The 14,414-nt window shown below is 38.4% G+C and overlaps 1 protein-coding gene across 2 annotated transcripts; it reads right to left on the bottom strand.

The window, feature by feature from the left end:
- Window positions 1-340: 340 nt before the first annotated feature.
- On the bottom strand, window positions 341-14,414 carry rbm26 (RNA binding motif protein 26). 2 transcript variants are annotated; one of them, XR_013781990.1, is made up of 24 exons: window positions 14,232-14,414; window positions 14,042-14,137; window positions 13,656-13,774; window positions 13,292-13,428; window positions 12,728-12,816; window positions 12,366-12,601; window positions 11,620-11,883; window positions 11,286-11,525; window positions 11,049-11,189; window positions 10,172-10,306; window positions 9,937-10,048; window positions 9,481-9,640; window positions 9,234-9,398; window positions 8,203-8,322; window positions 8,032-8,097; window positions 7,696-7,821; window positions 7,517-7,591; window positions 7,174-7,341; window positions 6,991-7,095; window positions 5,776-5,979; window positions 5,604-5,690; window positions 5,412-5,525; window positions 3,948-4,992; window positions 341-3,851 (listed from the first exon to the last, which is right to left on the bottom strand). XR_013781990.1 is itself a non-coding variant. In XM_079378296.1 (23 exons), exons 2-23 carry the CDS (start codon window positions 14,098-14,100, stop codon window positions 4,903-4,905), a joined length of 3,015 nt encoding a protein of 1,004 aa, XP_079234422.1. In that variant the 5' UTR covers window positions 14,101-14,137; window positions 14,232-14,414; the 3' UTR covers window positions 4,185-4,902. The 2 variants fall into 2 exon arrangements, 1 of the variants encoding a protein (XP_079234422.1); XM_079378296.1 differs by lacking the exon at window positions 341-3,851 and having other exon boundaries at window positions 4,185-4,992; window positions 12,728-12,819.

Raw genomic sequence — 14,414 nt, 5'->3', positions numbered from 1 at the left:
TAAACTAATGCAATTACAGGCAGGGTCACAAAGTCAGCTAATTTACAGATAGCGGTGTTTGGGGTGGAGGGGATGTTGAATAGCCCCTGGGGTCCTGATGCAGTGTCTTTATTTCCACTCGGAGTTTAAAGCAGCCAAGTGCAGCAGGATTGATCCTCTGAACTGCGTCGTACTGACCGTGCGTTATAACAGACAGAGATCTTTAACAAAGGGCAATTATTTCTGCAGATAGCATCCAGACAAAAACAGGCTTAGTAATCAAAGCAAGTGATTGAAAACTTGCCGAAATAACCATTGTTTTTAGGTTTCCTGTAAAGGTTTTTTTTTTTTTTTTTTTTTTAAGAATTGGTTCAATTATGTTACATTTTTCTCTCATTTACACTCCTAAAAATACAGTTTCCAAAAGGCTTTTTTTTTTTTTTTTTCACAGTGATGCCATAGAACCATCATTTTGGGTTCCAAAAAGAATCTTTCAGTGAGCAGTTGCTAAAATGACCTTTATGAAGAACATTCTGAAGAATCCAAAGAACCTTTCTGTACAATGGAAAGATTGCACGGATGTTAAAGGTTCTTCATTGAACTACTGATGCCAATAAAGAACATTTATTTTAAGTACGTTAACAGAAGTTATCTAAATGACTTGAGATCTTTCTAATCTGCCATGTTGGCTCCAGGATGTGTTTGCAAAGTAATGTGACCTTTGACCCATAATTAAATTGACATCTTTAACCTTCGTTACAGCCTGTCACATCACATCTGTGCAAATCAGAATGCCAATACGTCATTGGGTTTACATTAACTGCACAACACATATGCTTAAAAGTAAAATACACATATATAGAGGCAATAGAGTTAAAAATAAAGCGTCTTTATTGACATGGATGGAGAACCTTTAACATCCATGTAACCTTTGCCACTACACAAAAGCTTCTTTATGGAAAAAAAGTATTTATATTATGAAAATACTCTTCACGGTAAGAAAAAAAAAAATAATTGTACTTAAGTATTGTTCACTGAAAGGTTCTTTGGGGAAACAAAACTGGTTCTTCTGTGGCATCACTGCGAAAATCCCCGTTGGAAGCTTTATTTTTAAGAGTGTATATTATGTGGTAAAGAAATTATACTAAGGTGTGATAATGACCTAGAAAAAACAAAATTAAAACGGTCTTAATCTTAACTGCAAAGTCATAATATGTGACCCTGGACCACAAAACCAGTCTTAAGTGTCAATTTTCCAAAATTGAGATTTCCATAAACTTCCCATTGATGTATAGTTTGTTAGGATCGGACAATATTTGGCTGAGATACAACTATTTGAAAATCTGAGGGTGCACAAAAAATCTAAATATTGAGAAAAATCGCCTTTAAAGTTGTCCAAATTAAGTTCTTAGCGATGCATATTATGCAAATTCACAGTGCTGCAGCTACAGACTGTTTCAGATTTTGAAAGCAAACCATTTGTGATTTATTACACCACCCTGCATCATATTTGCTGAATTAAATCCAGTACTCATTTCTGATCGATTTTGGGTTGCTGATTCCAAAAATAGTGCATGTTTGCTTGATTGTGTTACGCTTTTTCTCAAAATATGATTGTAGCATTTTTGCTTTTGACAATCATTTGTAAGGTAAAAAGTCTTGCACTATCCCAAAATCATCAGAAAAACTGACACAAGATTCATATCTTTCTCTGAGCCAGATTACAATTTTTCTTTTTTTTTCTCCAATTCTCAGCTCATATTCACATGTACGAATGATTTTGAAGACTACCAAATTCTGGGTTCCACTTTTTCCACTCCTTTGCAAATTGTTAAGTTAAATTTTTAACTTTTGACTGCTTTTTCTCAGCATCAAGTTAGGTAACATTGCAAATCAGCTTAATTTTTTTCCAAGATGCAGGGCTGTGTAATGTATTATAAACAGAAACCCTACAGTATTTTGCATGCGCAAAGTCCACAATGCGACCACTGCTTTAACATACAGAACAACATTTCCACTGTTTCGTAGTCATTTAAAGGGACAGGTCAAAGATGAACATTCTCTCATCGATTACTCACCCTCATGTTGCTCCAAATTGATATGGATTTCTTTTCTAACCTCTTTATGAACTTGTTGAAGTGTCAAAATTTTGGTGGAACGGAACTCTCAGGTTTCATTAAAAATCTCTTCATTTGTTTTTAGCAGATCAACGAATGTCTGATGGGTTTGTAAGGCCATGAGGGTGAGTAATTTATGCTGTTGGGTGAACAAACTCTGTAAAGGCATAGGAACACTATGTATTCTTGGTTATAATTTCAGTAATCTAAAGTTTAAAAGCTATAAAACTTTAAAATCTGTCGAGTAAATGAGGTCACGTCTGCATTAGGCAGATAAGATCACCATTTATCTTACTTTACTGGATTATTTTACCAAAACAAAAAATAAAAGCAAATAAATAATTATCAAAATTCTTCTGCTTTCTTGTAAGCAGTAAGATTTGCTCAGTCTATATTGACCGCTGCACAGCGGTATAAAACCCAGTTCAAAAAAGCTCAGATATCCAAATAAGAAAATGTGGCCCAACCAAAGATTCCTCCTCAGGCCTGTTTTATGATGTAGAGTTAGAGATTTAGTCTCAAACTGAGCTCTGCACGTCTGGCCGAGGGGGTTTTGTTTTTTAAAGGATGTCGGGGATAAACACTAAATTAATCATGTTTTGGCTGAACTTGCTGGGGACTGAAATTTGCTTATAGAGGCCTATGATCACATAAAATATTAAAGACGTTTTCTCCACTAGCAGGAGGCTACGAAAAACACTGAAAACACTGATCCCTCGCAGATTTGGAGATCGCTTTAATGAAACAAACAAATAAATAAATCCCCATTTGATCAGAACTGGATGTGGACTACATGTAAATTTATATAAGCAGGACGAATTATGATTTTGCATACATTAATGGCCCAAATCAGAATCAAATAATAAAGGTCCTGATGCTAACGTCACACTTTCGACCACCGTTCACTTCACCGGTTAAGAAATACACCCATTTATCTTACAGACACAAATTACAGATTAAAGAGTCTTTACAAATGACTGGGCCAATGTAAACGCGTTAGCTGAAGCGCTCCGACACGCTCTAAACTAGTTAACCCACGTTTTCTGCGGTAAACGCATTACGCAGTTTATTCCGCCGGAAACACATTGGCCTCATGGACTCGCAGCTCACGATGAGTCTGAATTTAACAAATACATCACTTCATTACAGAGTAGTCAGGCTGCAGGGGTCCCTCAGATTAAATAGGCCCATTTAAGAACCGCGATTTACATCCTTCACACACCTCGACAATCTCCATAGTAACAACACACTAACTGACCCAACAAAGCTTATTAAAATGTTATATTACACCGGGAGAGAGGTCAAAGGTCAAATTTTAACTAGGGGAGGAATGAGACACACACACACACACACACACACTCACTTCAGCCATGTACAATGGTGAGAGATCAGGTCTCAGCGACCGACGGAGGGGGTATTGGGAGAAAAGTGCAGCATGAGGCCGTGTAGGAGGGGGCGAGCGTCCACTTAAGGGCCCCCTTGCTGGGCCGGGCGAGGCTTAGTTGGTGGGGGTAAAGCTGAGCTTCATGGCACACTCCAAGAGCAAATCAAATTCTTCACAATTAGCTGAGCTTCCACGACAGGCACCAAGGTGGGAGAGCCACATCACCGACTGCTACAGCTCTGATTGGGTAATTCGTTCTCCACTATGCAAATGTGATGCTCGGAGGTTGTATGGTGGGCCGGATGCAAGTCGTCAGGATGGTGCGATGGCGTCAAGGGTCAACAAATATTGTAAAAACAGGTTTTAGTGTCCTGCGGGAAAAGAGCAGGGCAGTTTCATCACAAACTGACAAAGAAAATGTCCAAATAATTAGAAAAGGCCATAAAGAATGTGAATGAAGACCATACCGATTTGTAACGGGACATGTTTGGTGATCCGATGTAGTTCAGCCTTCATCCATAAACACATGACCTAATGGACAGAAATGCACAACAGTTAGTTAGTCACCTGAAAAGAAAAACAGATGCAAAACAATATATAAAACACTTTGCTTACCTCATTTGATGCTGTTTGTGTTCTATACTTACTTGCTGGTACTGTGGGTGCATGATGAATTTAGAAAATTTGCTCTTTTTGTGAAGATTGGGGGGGGTGGGGGTTGAAATGGTCTTTATTCAGCTGTTCAGATTTTTTTTTTTCCTCAATGCTGCTTTTGCAGCAGAGCTCTCAATATTTTTTTTCTTTTTTTTTGCAGCTGATATTTTTTCTAGACCATTTCAATTCTTTATTTTTTTTACATTTCAAAATTAAACCCAAGAGATGAATCCAGAAGCAAAAAATTCATACAAACCATTAAAATTGATACATACATAAAATATGTACACGAAAAGCTACATCCTCATCAGGCTGATTATACTAAGGAAAGCATACAACATGTTTTAGAACAACGCTTCAAAAATGCTCTACACTGTTGTCTTTGAAATCGAAACATTTCCCATATTTGTCTCAAACTGTAACATTTTCAGAACTGTTGAAAAGAAATTTGGGTCAACAGTGACCATTAAAAAAAAGAAAAAGAAAAACAATGCAGCCGCCAAAAGTTAGTCAATGTTTTGACACGATGCGAAATAAAACGATGACGGCGAGAAATCAAATCATTCGTGTTATCTTACATCTCAGTAATTGAAATTCACAGCCTTTTGAGTAACATTTTCTATTTGCTGCTCAGGTTTGATAAGTAAAATAAAAAAGCCAATGAAATGTAAATCAGATTTTTTAAAAACAAGCCTTTCAAAAACAGAACTCAAGATCCGATGCGCTCGAGTGGTGCAGTGCAGCAGGACTGGACACACGACTTCATCTTCATCTGCGCCATGAGCGCGACTCGTTATCGTCTTCCTCTTCATCATCGTCCTGCAGCAGGGAATCGTCCACGAGCGAATCCTCTGGAAACTGCAGCCAATCAGAAAACACACTGAGAATCAAATGAATGCACAATGACAGTACAAATGTTTTGTGCTTGTATCATGCTACATTCGCTCAGCTATATGGGAGCAGGACTGGTTGTTACATACACAAGAACAAGGAAGAAACAGTAATATAAAGTGGGACGTATAGAAATAGAAATATTATAATAGAAATGTCAAAAGAACAGCATTTATGTTTTGTAACAAATGTCTTTACTGTCACTTTTGATCAATTTAATGCACCTTTGCTGAAAAAAATAACTTTCTTTTGCTCGCCATCAAAAATAAATATATTGTAAATGTATACAAATGTTAATATTACTTGCTTACCTAATAAAACTAGTACAAATGGCTTGAACAGAGTAAACCAAACACCCTTAAAGTGAACTGTGATGAAGGGCGTACCTCCTCATCCTCAGGTTCAACCTCATCCGGGTCTGTTGTGTTGAGGGAAGCCGTGGGCTTGTGCCAGGCCAAACGCAGCTCCTGATTATTAAACCGAACGCCGTGGATGGCCGCCTGAGGAACAGAGTTGAAGTTTAGACTCAGCATGAAGGCATGCATGTATGTTTACACTGATGTTTATGGGTTATGTACCTGTTCTGCCTCTGCACGCGTTTTGTATGTAATGATGGCACTAAGACTAGAATCCTCCATCTGGCAATCGTCAATCTCCCCGTATTGCTGGAGGTTAGTGGGAGAACCAGTTATGACTCAAAGACATGCCTCATAAACAGTGTGATGCAACATGTCCTTTAATGTTACTCACAGCGAAGTGTGGCAGCAGGTCGACTCGATCTGCCTCAGTGAAACCGCTGATCTCTAAACCTCGGGGGCGATGATCCACCACAGAGTGAGTTGGGACTCCTCTCCCGCGTCCTCGAATCCCTCGGCCTCGGCTCCTCATGGCCCCCCGACCCCTGCCGTGGGCCCCCCTCCCACGTCCTGGGGTCAGAAGCCCCCTTTTGGCAGCCTGAATGAAAACACCTCGTTTAAGCTTATAGAGTTTAAGTAGCACTACAGTGCCACTCAGTGGAAGAACTGAGAATGAGTTTCCTGTTTATAACCTATTCACTACTATAATAAAAGTTTAATTTCTCATGTTACTAGCACTGCAAAGTTTCTGGATTGACAATCATATTTAAATGTGGAAATTAATCCAAAAATGCAGTGTTTGACAGTGGCAACATACAGGACTAAAAGACCTGATACTGTATGTCAAAACAGATGTGTCAAATAAGTCTTGCAAACTAACAGACGTGCCAATTTCTTGATGTAATGTGTGATGTTTTTATTTCTCAAACAGCTCGCTTCGCTACAATATCTTGGTTAATTGTCATTTTTTTATAATGGTTCAACGGTACCTTTAAGTAAATATGATTTTAAACATGTCTTTTGGTGGTCATTATGTCAAGATTGTTTTTAACGGTTGATTTTTAGCAGTGTTATTTCAGTATCATGGAAATACTAGTACATATTTTATTAATATTTTGAATTAGTTTTGTTACATTTAACTTTAGTTACAATTTCAGTCATTTTGTTGTGTGCTTTTGTAATTTATGTTTATTGTATATATATATATATATATATATATATATATATATATACACACACACACACACAATTTATTATACATTTATTTCAGTTTTAGTTATTTTTGTACATTAAATTAAAATGAGAAATATTGTGTTGGCAACTAGCCGAAATGTGTATTTTATTTAATGTATTGGTTGTTTTTTTTGGTTTGGTTTTAATTTTAGCTCCAGACAGATAACTATAATGTTTTGTAGTAAACAATTGTGCAGCATGTACCTTGTAACAATAGCTTTTCTATCCAGGCCATGTCTTTCACATTTTTTGAGAGCAAATGTAAAAGTGCCGAGCTATATACAGACTAACGGCTAAATTTGAAAAAAACATAAATGTGCCATATTCTAGCTATAAGAAATAAAGTAAAAGCTTTTTGTCTCTTTGTAAAATATACCTCCAACTGCAGCTGAGTGTATTTGATCTTGAGTTCAGCAGTGTCCTCTCCTGCCTGCATTTTCTTATAAAGGTCCAACTCTGTGTCCAGGAGCTCCTTTTGAGCCTGAAAACGGAGATGCATCATACACACATGCAGAAAAACTCATTTCTTGCTTATGGTGCTTTGGGACTGTGTGTGTACCTGAGCTTTGCTCTTGAGTGTGGTCTTGAGGATATTAGCACTGGACAGCCCTTTCATCTCCTCCTGAAGTTTGGTGATGCTGTTGGTGAGGGTAGTGAGGGTCTGCATAATCAGAGCTTTATCCTCCGCCTTCATGGACTTGTTCTTTTCCAGCTTAGATATCAGCAGCTGAAGACACACACAGGTCTCAATCCCCAACTTTTAAAAGATAGTGTACTTTTGAACTTTAACTCATTAAAATACACCTGGTTAAAATATAGTGACATCTAGGAAACAACAAGCATTTTTCTAATTAACATAACATATGAACAACAAGGCACAAGGACAACGATTAATGCCGCACCTTCTGAGTCTGGATGTGCTTCTCCAAAATCTCCTGTTTCTTTTTCCGAACGTCATGTTGAAGCTTCAGTGTCTCCTGGTGGAGAATGACAGGACCACATTTACAGTAGTTCAACACTGCTAACACAAGCATAAAATGTGCGACTAGCGGGTTGCTTTTTCCAGCACATTAATACAAACCTGTTTCCTTTTCAGGGCATCTTCTGCGCTGACAATGGTGCTCCCAAATGGCACACCCTTCTGGCCAGCTTTCAGTGCAGCTGGGTTATAAACAGTCTTAGTCAGGCCAGTAGATGTGGAAAAGACCTGAAAAGAAATGAAAGATTCAACAAGAGATTATACATTATGTATACATATAAAAGGGTCTCAAAATAAGCCAGTAGGCCACAACAAGATGGCACTGCTGAATGCATATTCTACACAAACGTGTAAATAGGGAGGTTAATAAGCTGCAATGTGGACTAGACTTTCTGATAACAGTACAAAGACTAGCTATGCAAAAATATGAGAACAAACCTTTCCTCCAAGGCCAGTCGGTTTAGAGAGGCCCAAACGCTCCTTCACTGAAGCCTTGACTGGATTCTGTAGAGAACAGAAACACAGAGACATGCTGAGATCTGAGACGACAAAGACAAAGCACAAATACAAAACACACACGATCAGGAACAGTTTGAGTCACACATTCACCTGTCGAGCGCCGCCGGGGTCGTGTGAGGGTTCAGGGTGGGCTGTGGGCAGGGGTCCGAGCCGGTCTTTCACTGACTGTTTCAGTGTGGTCACCATAGGCTCCTGGCCTGTCTGTATGTTCTACAAACAACAAACATGGCTCCGACAATCAGATTTTACAGCTGGAACCATCTGATATACGAAACTGTTCATGCACACTGATCATGATGTTTGCCTAATCAGCAGTCAGATCATGCACAATAAAACAACTCAATATTGTAAGAATTTGTATGTACGTGTACTGCAAACTATGTAAGAATTTTTTTGTGTTTTGGAAAGATGCATTAATACAGCATGGGTAGTAATAAGTGGATCATCAATATATAGCCAAGGTTGATTAATGAGTGAACTGTTCATTGTAGTGTTTAATTTGCTTTCGGAAAAAAAAAATTCTTTATTTCTAAAACATTATAATAGGATCACAGAACACATTTAATAAAAATTATTTTAATGTATAAACATGAATTTTACTGCTGCGACTGCATTGTGCATGTGAAATAAAAAAAAAGATAAATCTGTTAGTTACTATATACTAAATTATGATAAACATTACGATGAATGTTAGTTACAGTCTTGAAATTAAAGTGTTAATATAAACATTGATAAGTTTATAAAACATTTCATCTACCATATGTACATTAAATTGATAAGCATAAGTGATAATAAAAATTGATTATTTTATACAAATTGTGATGCGTGTTATTTACTCTCTTAATATTAAATTGTGATAAATTGATAAAAATTGTGATGTGTTATTTACTCCTTAAATAATGAAAAATAATTTGAAAAAAAAAAAAAGTGTTATTTACCATCTTTATATTTTGATGTGTTAGTTACTATCTTTAAATAAAATCAATTTAATAAATACAAATCAAATTTGTATTTAATGACAATTAAATTTAAATATAAATTTTTAGTGGTATCGGTCACTAATAAAATACTGCTCGACCACTAATATTTCTAATGGTTGAATTTTCTGGAGGATTTGATACCGGATGTGGAGTGGTGTGTGTGTGCTCCACCGCGCCCTCTCTGTGCCAGTGTACTCTGATGAAGCGGTTGTTGAGCACTGCCTCTGTGCTCTGCATGGCCCGTTTGGCTTCTTCAGGGGAGGCAAACTGGATCAGCGCCCCCTCTGGGTCATTATTATATGCCACCTAAAACAGAGGAAATGTGCTTATAAGATCTTTAAGATCATGAACATTATATCACAAACGTTGCTTATTAGAGTTACAGTACCTGTAGATTGACGATGATGCCGAACTTGCTAAAGTGCTCGTTTAGCTTGCTGATGTTGTTGAGTTCAGGAGGAATCTGACGGATGGCCAGTTTGGTGTTTGCTGAAGAGTAGGGCACTTTCCTGTGAAAGCCGTGGTGGTTGGGTTTGTTGAAGTTTGGTCTGTAGAGCGAAAGGAAACATGCACATTGAGGTTAAATGTAAGTAATGAAACAGACTGAAGAGACCGAGCAAATGCACGCAGCACCAAATAATGGATACTTCGTTTGTGTGCACTCAAGCATTTGAAGAGATAGTTTTATCTTATAGAGAACATTTTAATAAACCTCTTTAGAAAGACTTGCATTCATATTCAACTATGTGCACCCTTTTATGTATCTATTTGTCCTCAGAAAATAATAATTGAAAATAATAAGAAGATGGATGGATGGATGGATTTTTGAATGATTCTGTCTTACTTGTCAAACCAGGGTTTCTTTGCAGGAATCGCTCCATCATGCAGTCCTGCTCCTCTCTTCCTGGAGTCTGATTCTAAAACTATCCGAGCGTTGTTGCTGTTTAACATTTTCTCTGAAAGAATTAGGGAAGTAAAGGGTAAGAAAATGTGTTAGGATGTATTTAAATTCCATAGGATGAAAAACAAGCAAACTGATGAGGAGCTGCTTTAGCAGGGAGGCCAGAGCTCACAGTTACCTCTAGGGGGCAGATCCACTTCTCCCATGGTCAGACCAATCAGATTGGGCCGCTGAGCGTTGACTCTGTGTCTGTACATGGGCCGTGAGGTCATGCTGGGGGCTTCAGGATTATACACCTCTGGCTCAAATGAATCTATACATTATAAAACAATAACAGTTGTAATTCCATAATTATTAAATAATTAGTAGCATTTTTATTTGGCATGTATACTACCATTCAAAAATTAGTGGTCAGAATGATTCTGTTTCAAATAAAGAAATGTATACTTTTATTCAGCTAGGATGCATTAAATTGATAAATAGTGACTATAAAGACATTTATGATGTTACAAAATATTTCTATTTCAAATAAATGCTGTTCTTTTACACTTTGTATTCAAAGACTCCTGAAAATAATGATCACGGCTTCAACAAAACATGGAATAAAGCAGGAAACGAGATCTAAATTTCACGGGAACGGTCGGGTCGGAAAGAAAATTATTCAAAGCGGACAGCGGGTGGGTGCGGGATATAAAAATATTAAAAAACAGTCCCGCGCAGACCTCTACCTTCGTGTAGTTGAATAATAAGATAACAATTATCTGATCATTAATGCAAAATAAATCCCTAAAGTATGACATAAATCCTATTTACCATAAAGTATTTTACGATTTTTGCTGGCTGATTGTACATTGCTCCCTGATATATTCCACACTTTTTAATGCTTTGATTTTCCCTATTCACTTGTATAGTATTAATCAAAATTTCTTGCACCAAAACTAGTCATAATTTACATAAATCCTCATACGAGTCAGTTAGTATATGCCTAGGTTCAAGATATGACAGTCCAGTTGAGTCATCACTGTATTAAAGATGACGCATTCATAAGCACTTACCTGAAGTGAAGAGAGGTGGTGGAGGCTGGGTGATCGGAGGCCGGACACCTGACGTCACTATAGTGGGCACAGAGCTGGTGATGGAGTTTGGTGGAGCATCCATACCAGAGGGCTGCAGAGCAGGAAGCGGAGGAGGAGGACCTGAAAGAGAGAGGAACAACATTTAGCCTATAAAAACACTCAATATTAAAACATTAAAATGAAACGTCTTGACCTAGGAAAAATGCTTTTTCATACCTGCTACAGGTGGTAGGCTGGGTGGCATAGTGCCCGGTGGGGGCACAGGTGGTCTGAGGTTCACTGGTGGAGTCAGGAGTGAGTGAGGGGGCGGCAGACCCGGAGGAGGTGGGCCGTCTACTCCAGGAAGAGGCGGTGGCTGGAAAGGAAGTATGCTGGGAAGATTAACATCCTCCACCACCACTGGATCACTTCCGTGATCGAAAGGGCACATGTCTCCTCGCATACAGAAGCCTTTCTCTGTAGAGACAAGCAAATCAGGATGTTACTGACATAAAGATGGCTAGTCTGTCATGAACATGGCTCACTGATCATAGAGTTAAAAATTCTGTACCGTCATAGTCACGACAACGTTTTCTTGGTGGGCCACCTCTGCCGAAGGGCGTGTGGTCCTGAGGGAATTCTGACCAGCTCTCAGTGGTGTTGTTCCCATGGTGGGTGGGGGCGATGACCGTGATGGTGCTACTAAGGGTGGGCACAGGGAAAAGAGCAGAGGAGTTCCCAGCTGTGAGAGGCGTAGCGGTGTAGCCATCGGTGGTCGCCCCCTCCTGACGTTCTGGACGACTGTGCTCGTATTTAGGCTTTCCAGAATCTCGCTCTAGGAGGGAAAGTAAAGCATTCAATGGGAGCACTGTAAATGTAGTGAAAATGTGTCTTTTTATTTTAATGCAGTATACTACAGTTAAAAAGTTGTGCGTCGTTTGGTAAAATTAATACAAACACATCTATAATGTTACAAAAGATTTACATTTCAAATAAATACTGTTTTTTTTACTTTCTTTAAAGAAAATAATTTTAGTTTGTGTTAATATTTTACAGCATTACTGTTTTTATCAAATGAATGCAGCCTTGTTGAATATGAGAGACTTCTCTCAAAAACATTTAAAAAATCTTACATTCTTCAAATTTTGTGTTTTTTACTTAATCATTCAAGAACTAAAACTACCGGTTTTCGCTCAAGTATTTTAGTTCGAAATATTCCATGCAGTCTCTATTAATAGGAGTAACAAAATATAAGCACATAATTCAAAGATGAGAATAAACCACATCAGACATCACTAAAGTAAAGTGACGTCACACCTCTGCTTCTGCTTCTAGAGCGAGTCCGTGTGCGAGATCGTGATCGGCTGCGGTCCCGCTCTCTGTCTCGGTCCCGAGTGCGGTCCTTACTCCAGCTGCGGCTACGACTGCGGCTGTAAGTGCGGCTGCGTTCTCTCCTGCGGTTATAACGTTCCCTGTATGAGTCCCTTCTGGGAGGGTTACGGTCATACTCTCGCTTCCTGGAGCGGTCATCTTTCTTGCGGTCGTCTACTCTCCTGTAATTTAATTGGAATAGAAGAGAAAACATGAGGATAGTTAACAAGGTGGCTTAAGAAATGTGTGTATGTGGCATTCTGGGAAAGTTAAAAAATAAATTAATGTTCTATCTATATGAATCTCACCTGCTGTCTCGGCTGTATCTGGAGCTAGACGGAGGACTGTGGGTTATTCTCCTGGAGAATTTCTTTTCTCGATCCTCATCTCGGCTAGGCTGCTAATGCAAAACCAACCACAAAAATCAATACCATCAAGCACAAAAGAAAAATGACAATTAATGAAAAAGACGCTTAATGAAAATTTCACAACGCTTAATAGTTTGGGGTCTGTAGGACTTTAAAAATGTTTTTAAAACAATTATCTTCTGCTCAAGCAAGGCTGCATTTATTTGATCAAAAACAATAAAAATAGTAACATTGTGAAGGTTATTAAGATTAAAAATGATGCAAAGCTGAATTTTCAGCATCATTAGTCTTCAGTGTCACATGATCCTTCAGAAATCATTCTAATATGCTGATTTATTATCATGTTGTAAACAGTTATGCTGCTTGATATTTTGTATTTCTTTGATGAAAAGAACAGCATTTCTTTGAAATAGAAATCTTTTTTATTTAACATTATAAATGTCTTTAGTGTCACTTTTGATTAGGATTATTCTGAATGTTGATCGTATGTGATTGTTATGTTACCTCCTCTCTCTTCGTTTCATCTTTCTCTGTGCGCTGCTGAGTTTCAGTTCTGCTTGCAGACGTCTGCTGCTCTGGTTGAGGTAGGTAACTCTTTGCGTTCACAGCTTCAAAAAGTTTGTCCACAAATGTCTGCGTCTCTGAAAGCAAAAGCAAATGAATGTTAACAGCTTCAGAGATTCACTTCTAACAGAATAACAATATAAGCACATCTGTCTTGGAAGTGACGTGGAATTGAGGCGGCTGTTATGCAAATTATGTCTAAAAAGTGACTTCAGGGAATGACTAACGAAAGTAGTTATAGATTTTTTTTCACCTGGTTTGAGCAAAAGCATATATTCAGATCATAAATAGAGTTGGATTATACCTTTCTGAAGGAATACATCCAACTGGTCAATGCATAGTGCTTTCAACTCCTTCTCAGATTTATCTTTCTTCACCAAGGCAACCACATATTTCGCAAGAGCATAAGGGTCAGCATCACATCTGCAGGACAGACATACACTTCAGTTATATTAAACCCACATGATGTTCAGCCAGACATAAAGATCAACCTACAGCATCTTTACAGCAAGTTAAGATCATCTGTATAATAGATACACAACTTACAATTGCTGGTAACTCGTGACTACTAGGATAACCACCTACAAGCATTATAGTTAATACAATTTAGGACCAATGCACTTGTCAATCATAAAGTCATATAAAACTGAAGCCACTGAAGATCTGAATCATGTTGCTAGCATCACTTACATGGGTTCAAGAGTCTTCGAGAGCCACGTCCTCAAGGCATCGAGGTTTTCAATGATCATTTTTCAGAGGAGGGCTGTTTGTTCTGCAGTTATGCCCCTGTGAGAGTGACCAATAACAGCGAGTTTACAGTCTGGTCAGAATGTAGCGTAACGTTAGTGTTTGTAATGTCAGGCCTGCCTCACTCACTCACCACCCTCATAAACTCCCACTGGAATATCACATATAATTGTACACCAGCCAGGGAAGACAGCCGGTAACGGGAAGCTCAGAGACGGTCTTTACTGAAGGAGTTATCGGGGTTGGTTTCTGTGCGCATGTGAACGAACTGTCCGCCACACTTTCAGCTCTTTCTTACTTTAGAGAAATGGCGACT

The sequence above is a fragment of the Barbus barbus genome (assembly GCF_936440315.1).
Source record: "Barbus barbus genome assembly, chromosome: 25".
Lineage (NCBI taxonomy): Eukaryota > Metazoa > Chordata > Actinopteri > Cypriniformes > Cyprinidae > Barbus > Barbus barbus.
This window is presented reverse-complemented; position numbering and strand designations above follow the sequence as displayed.

Bases quoted from the DNA above. Each gene is read 5' to 3' on its own strand.
- rbm26 (XM_079378296.1), bottom strand. From the start codon at position 14,100: ATGATCATTGAAAACCTCGATGCCTTGAGGACGTGGCTCTCGAAGACT. The intron at 13,429-13,655 runs GTATAATCCAAC...TTTTGCTTTCAG, and splicing joins GGATGTATTCCTTCAGAAAG to AGACGCAGACATTTGTGGAC. The intron at 9,399-9,480 runs GTACTGTAACTC...CCTCTGTTTTAG, and splicing joins GCATCATCGTCAATCTACAG to GTGGCATATAATAATGACCC.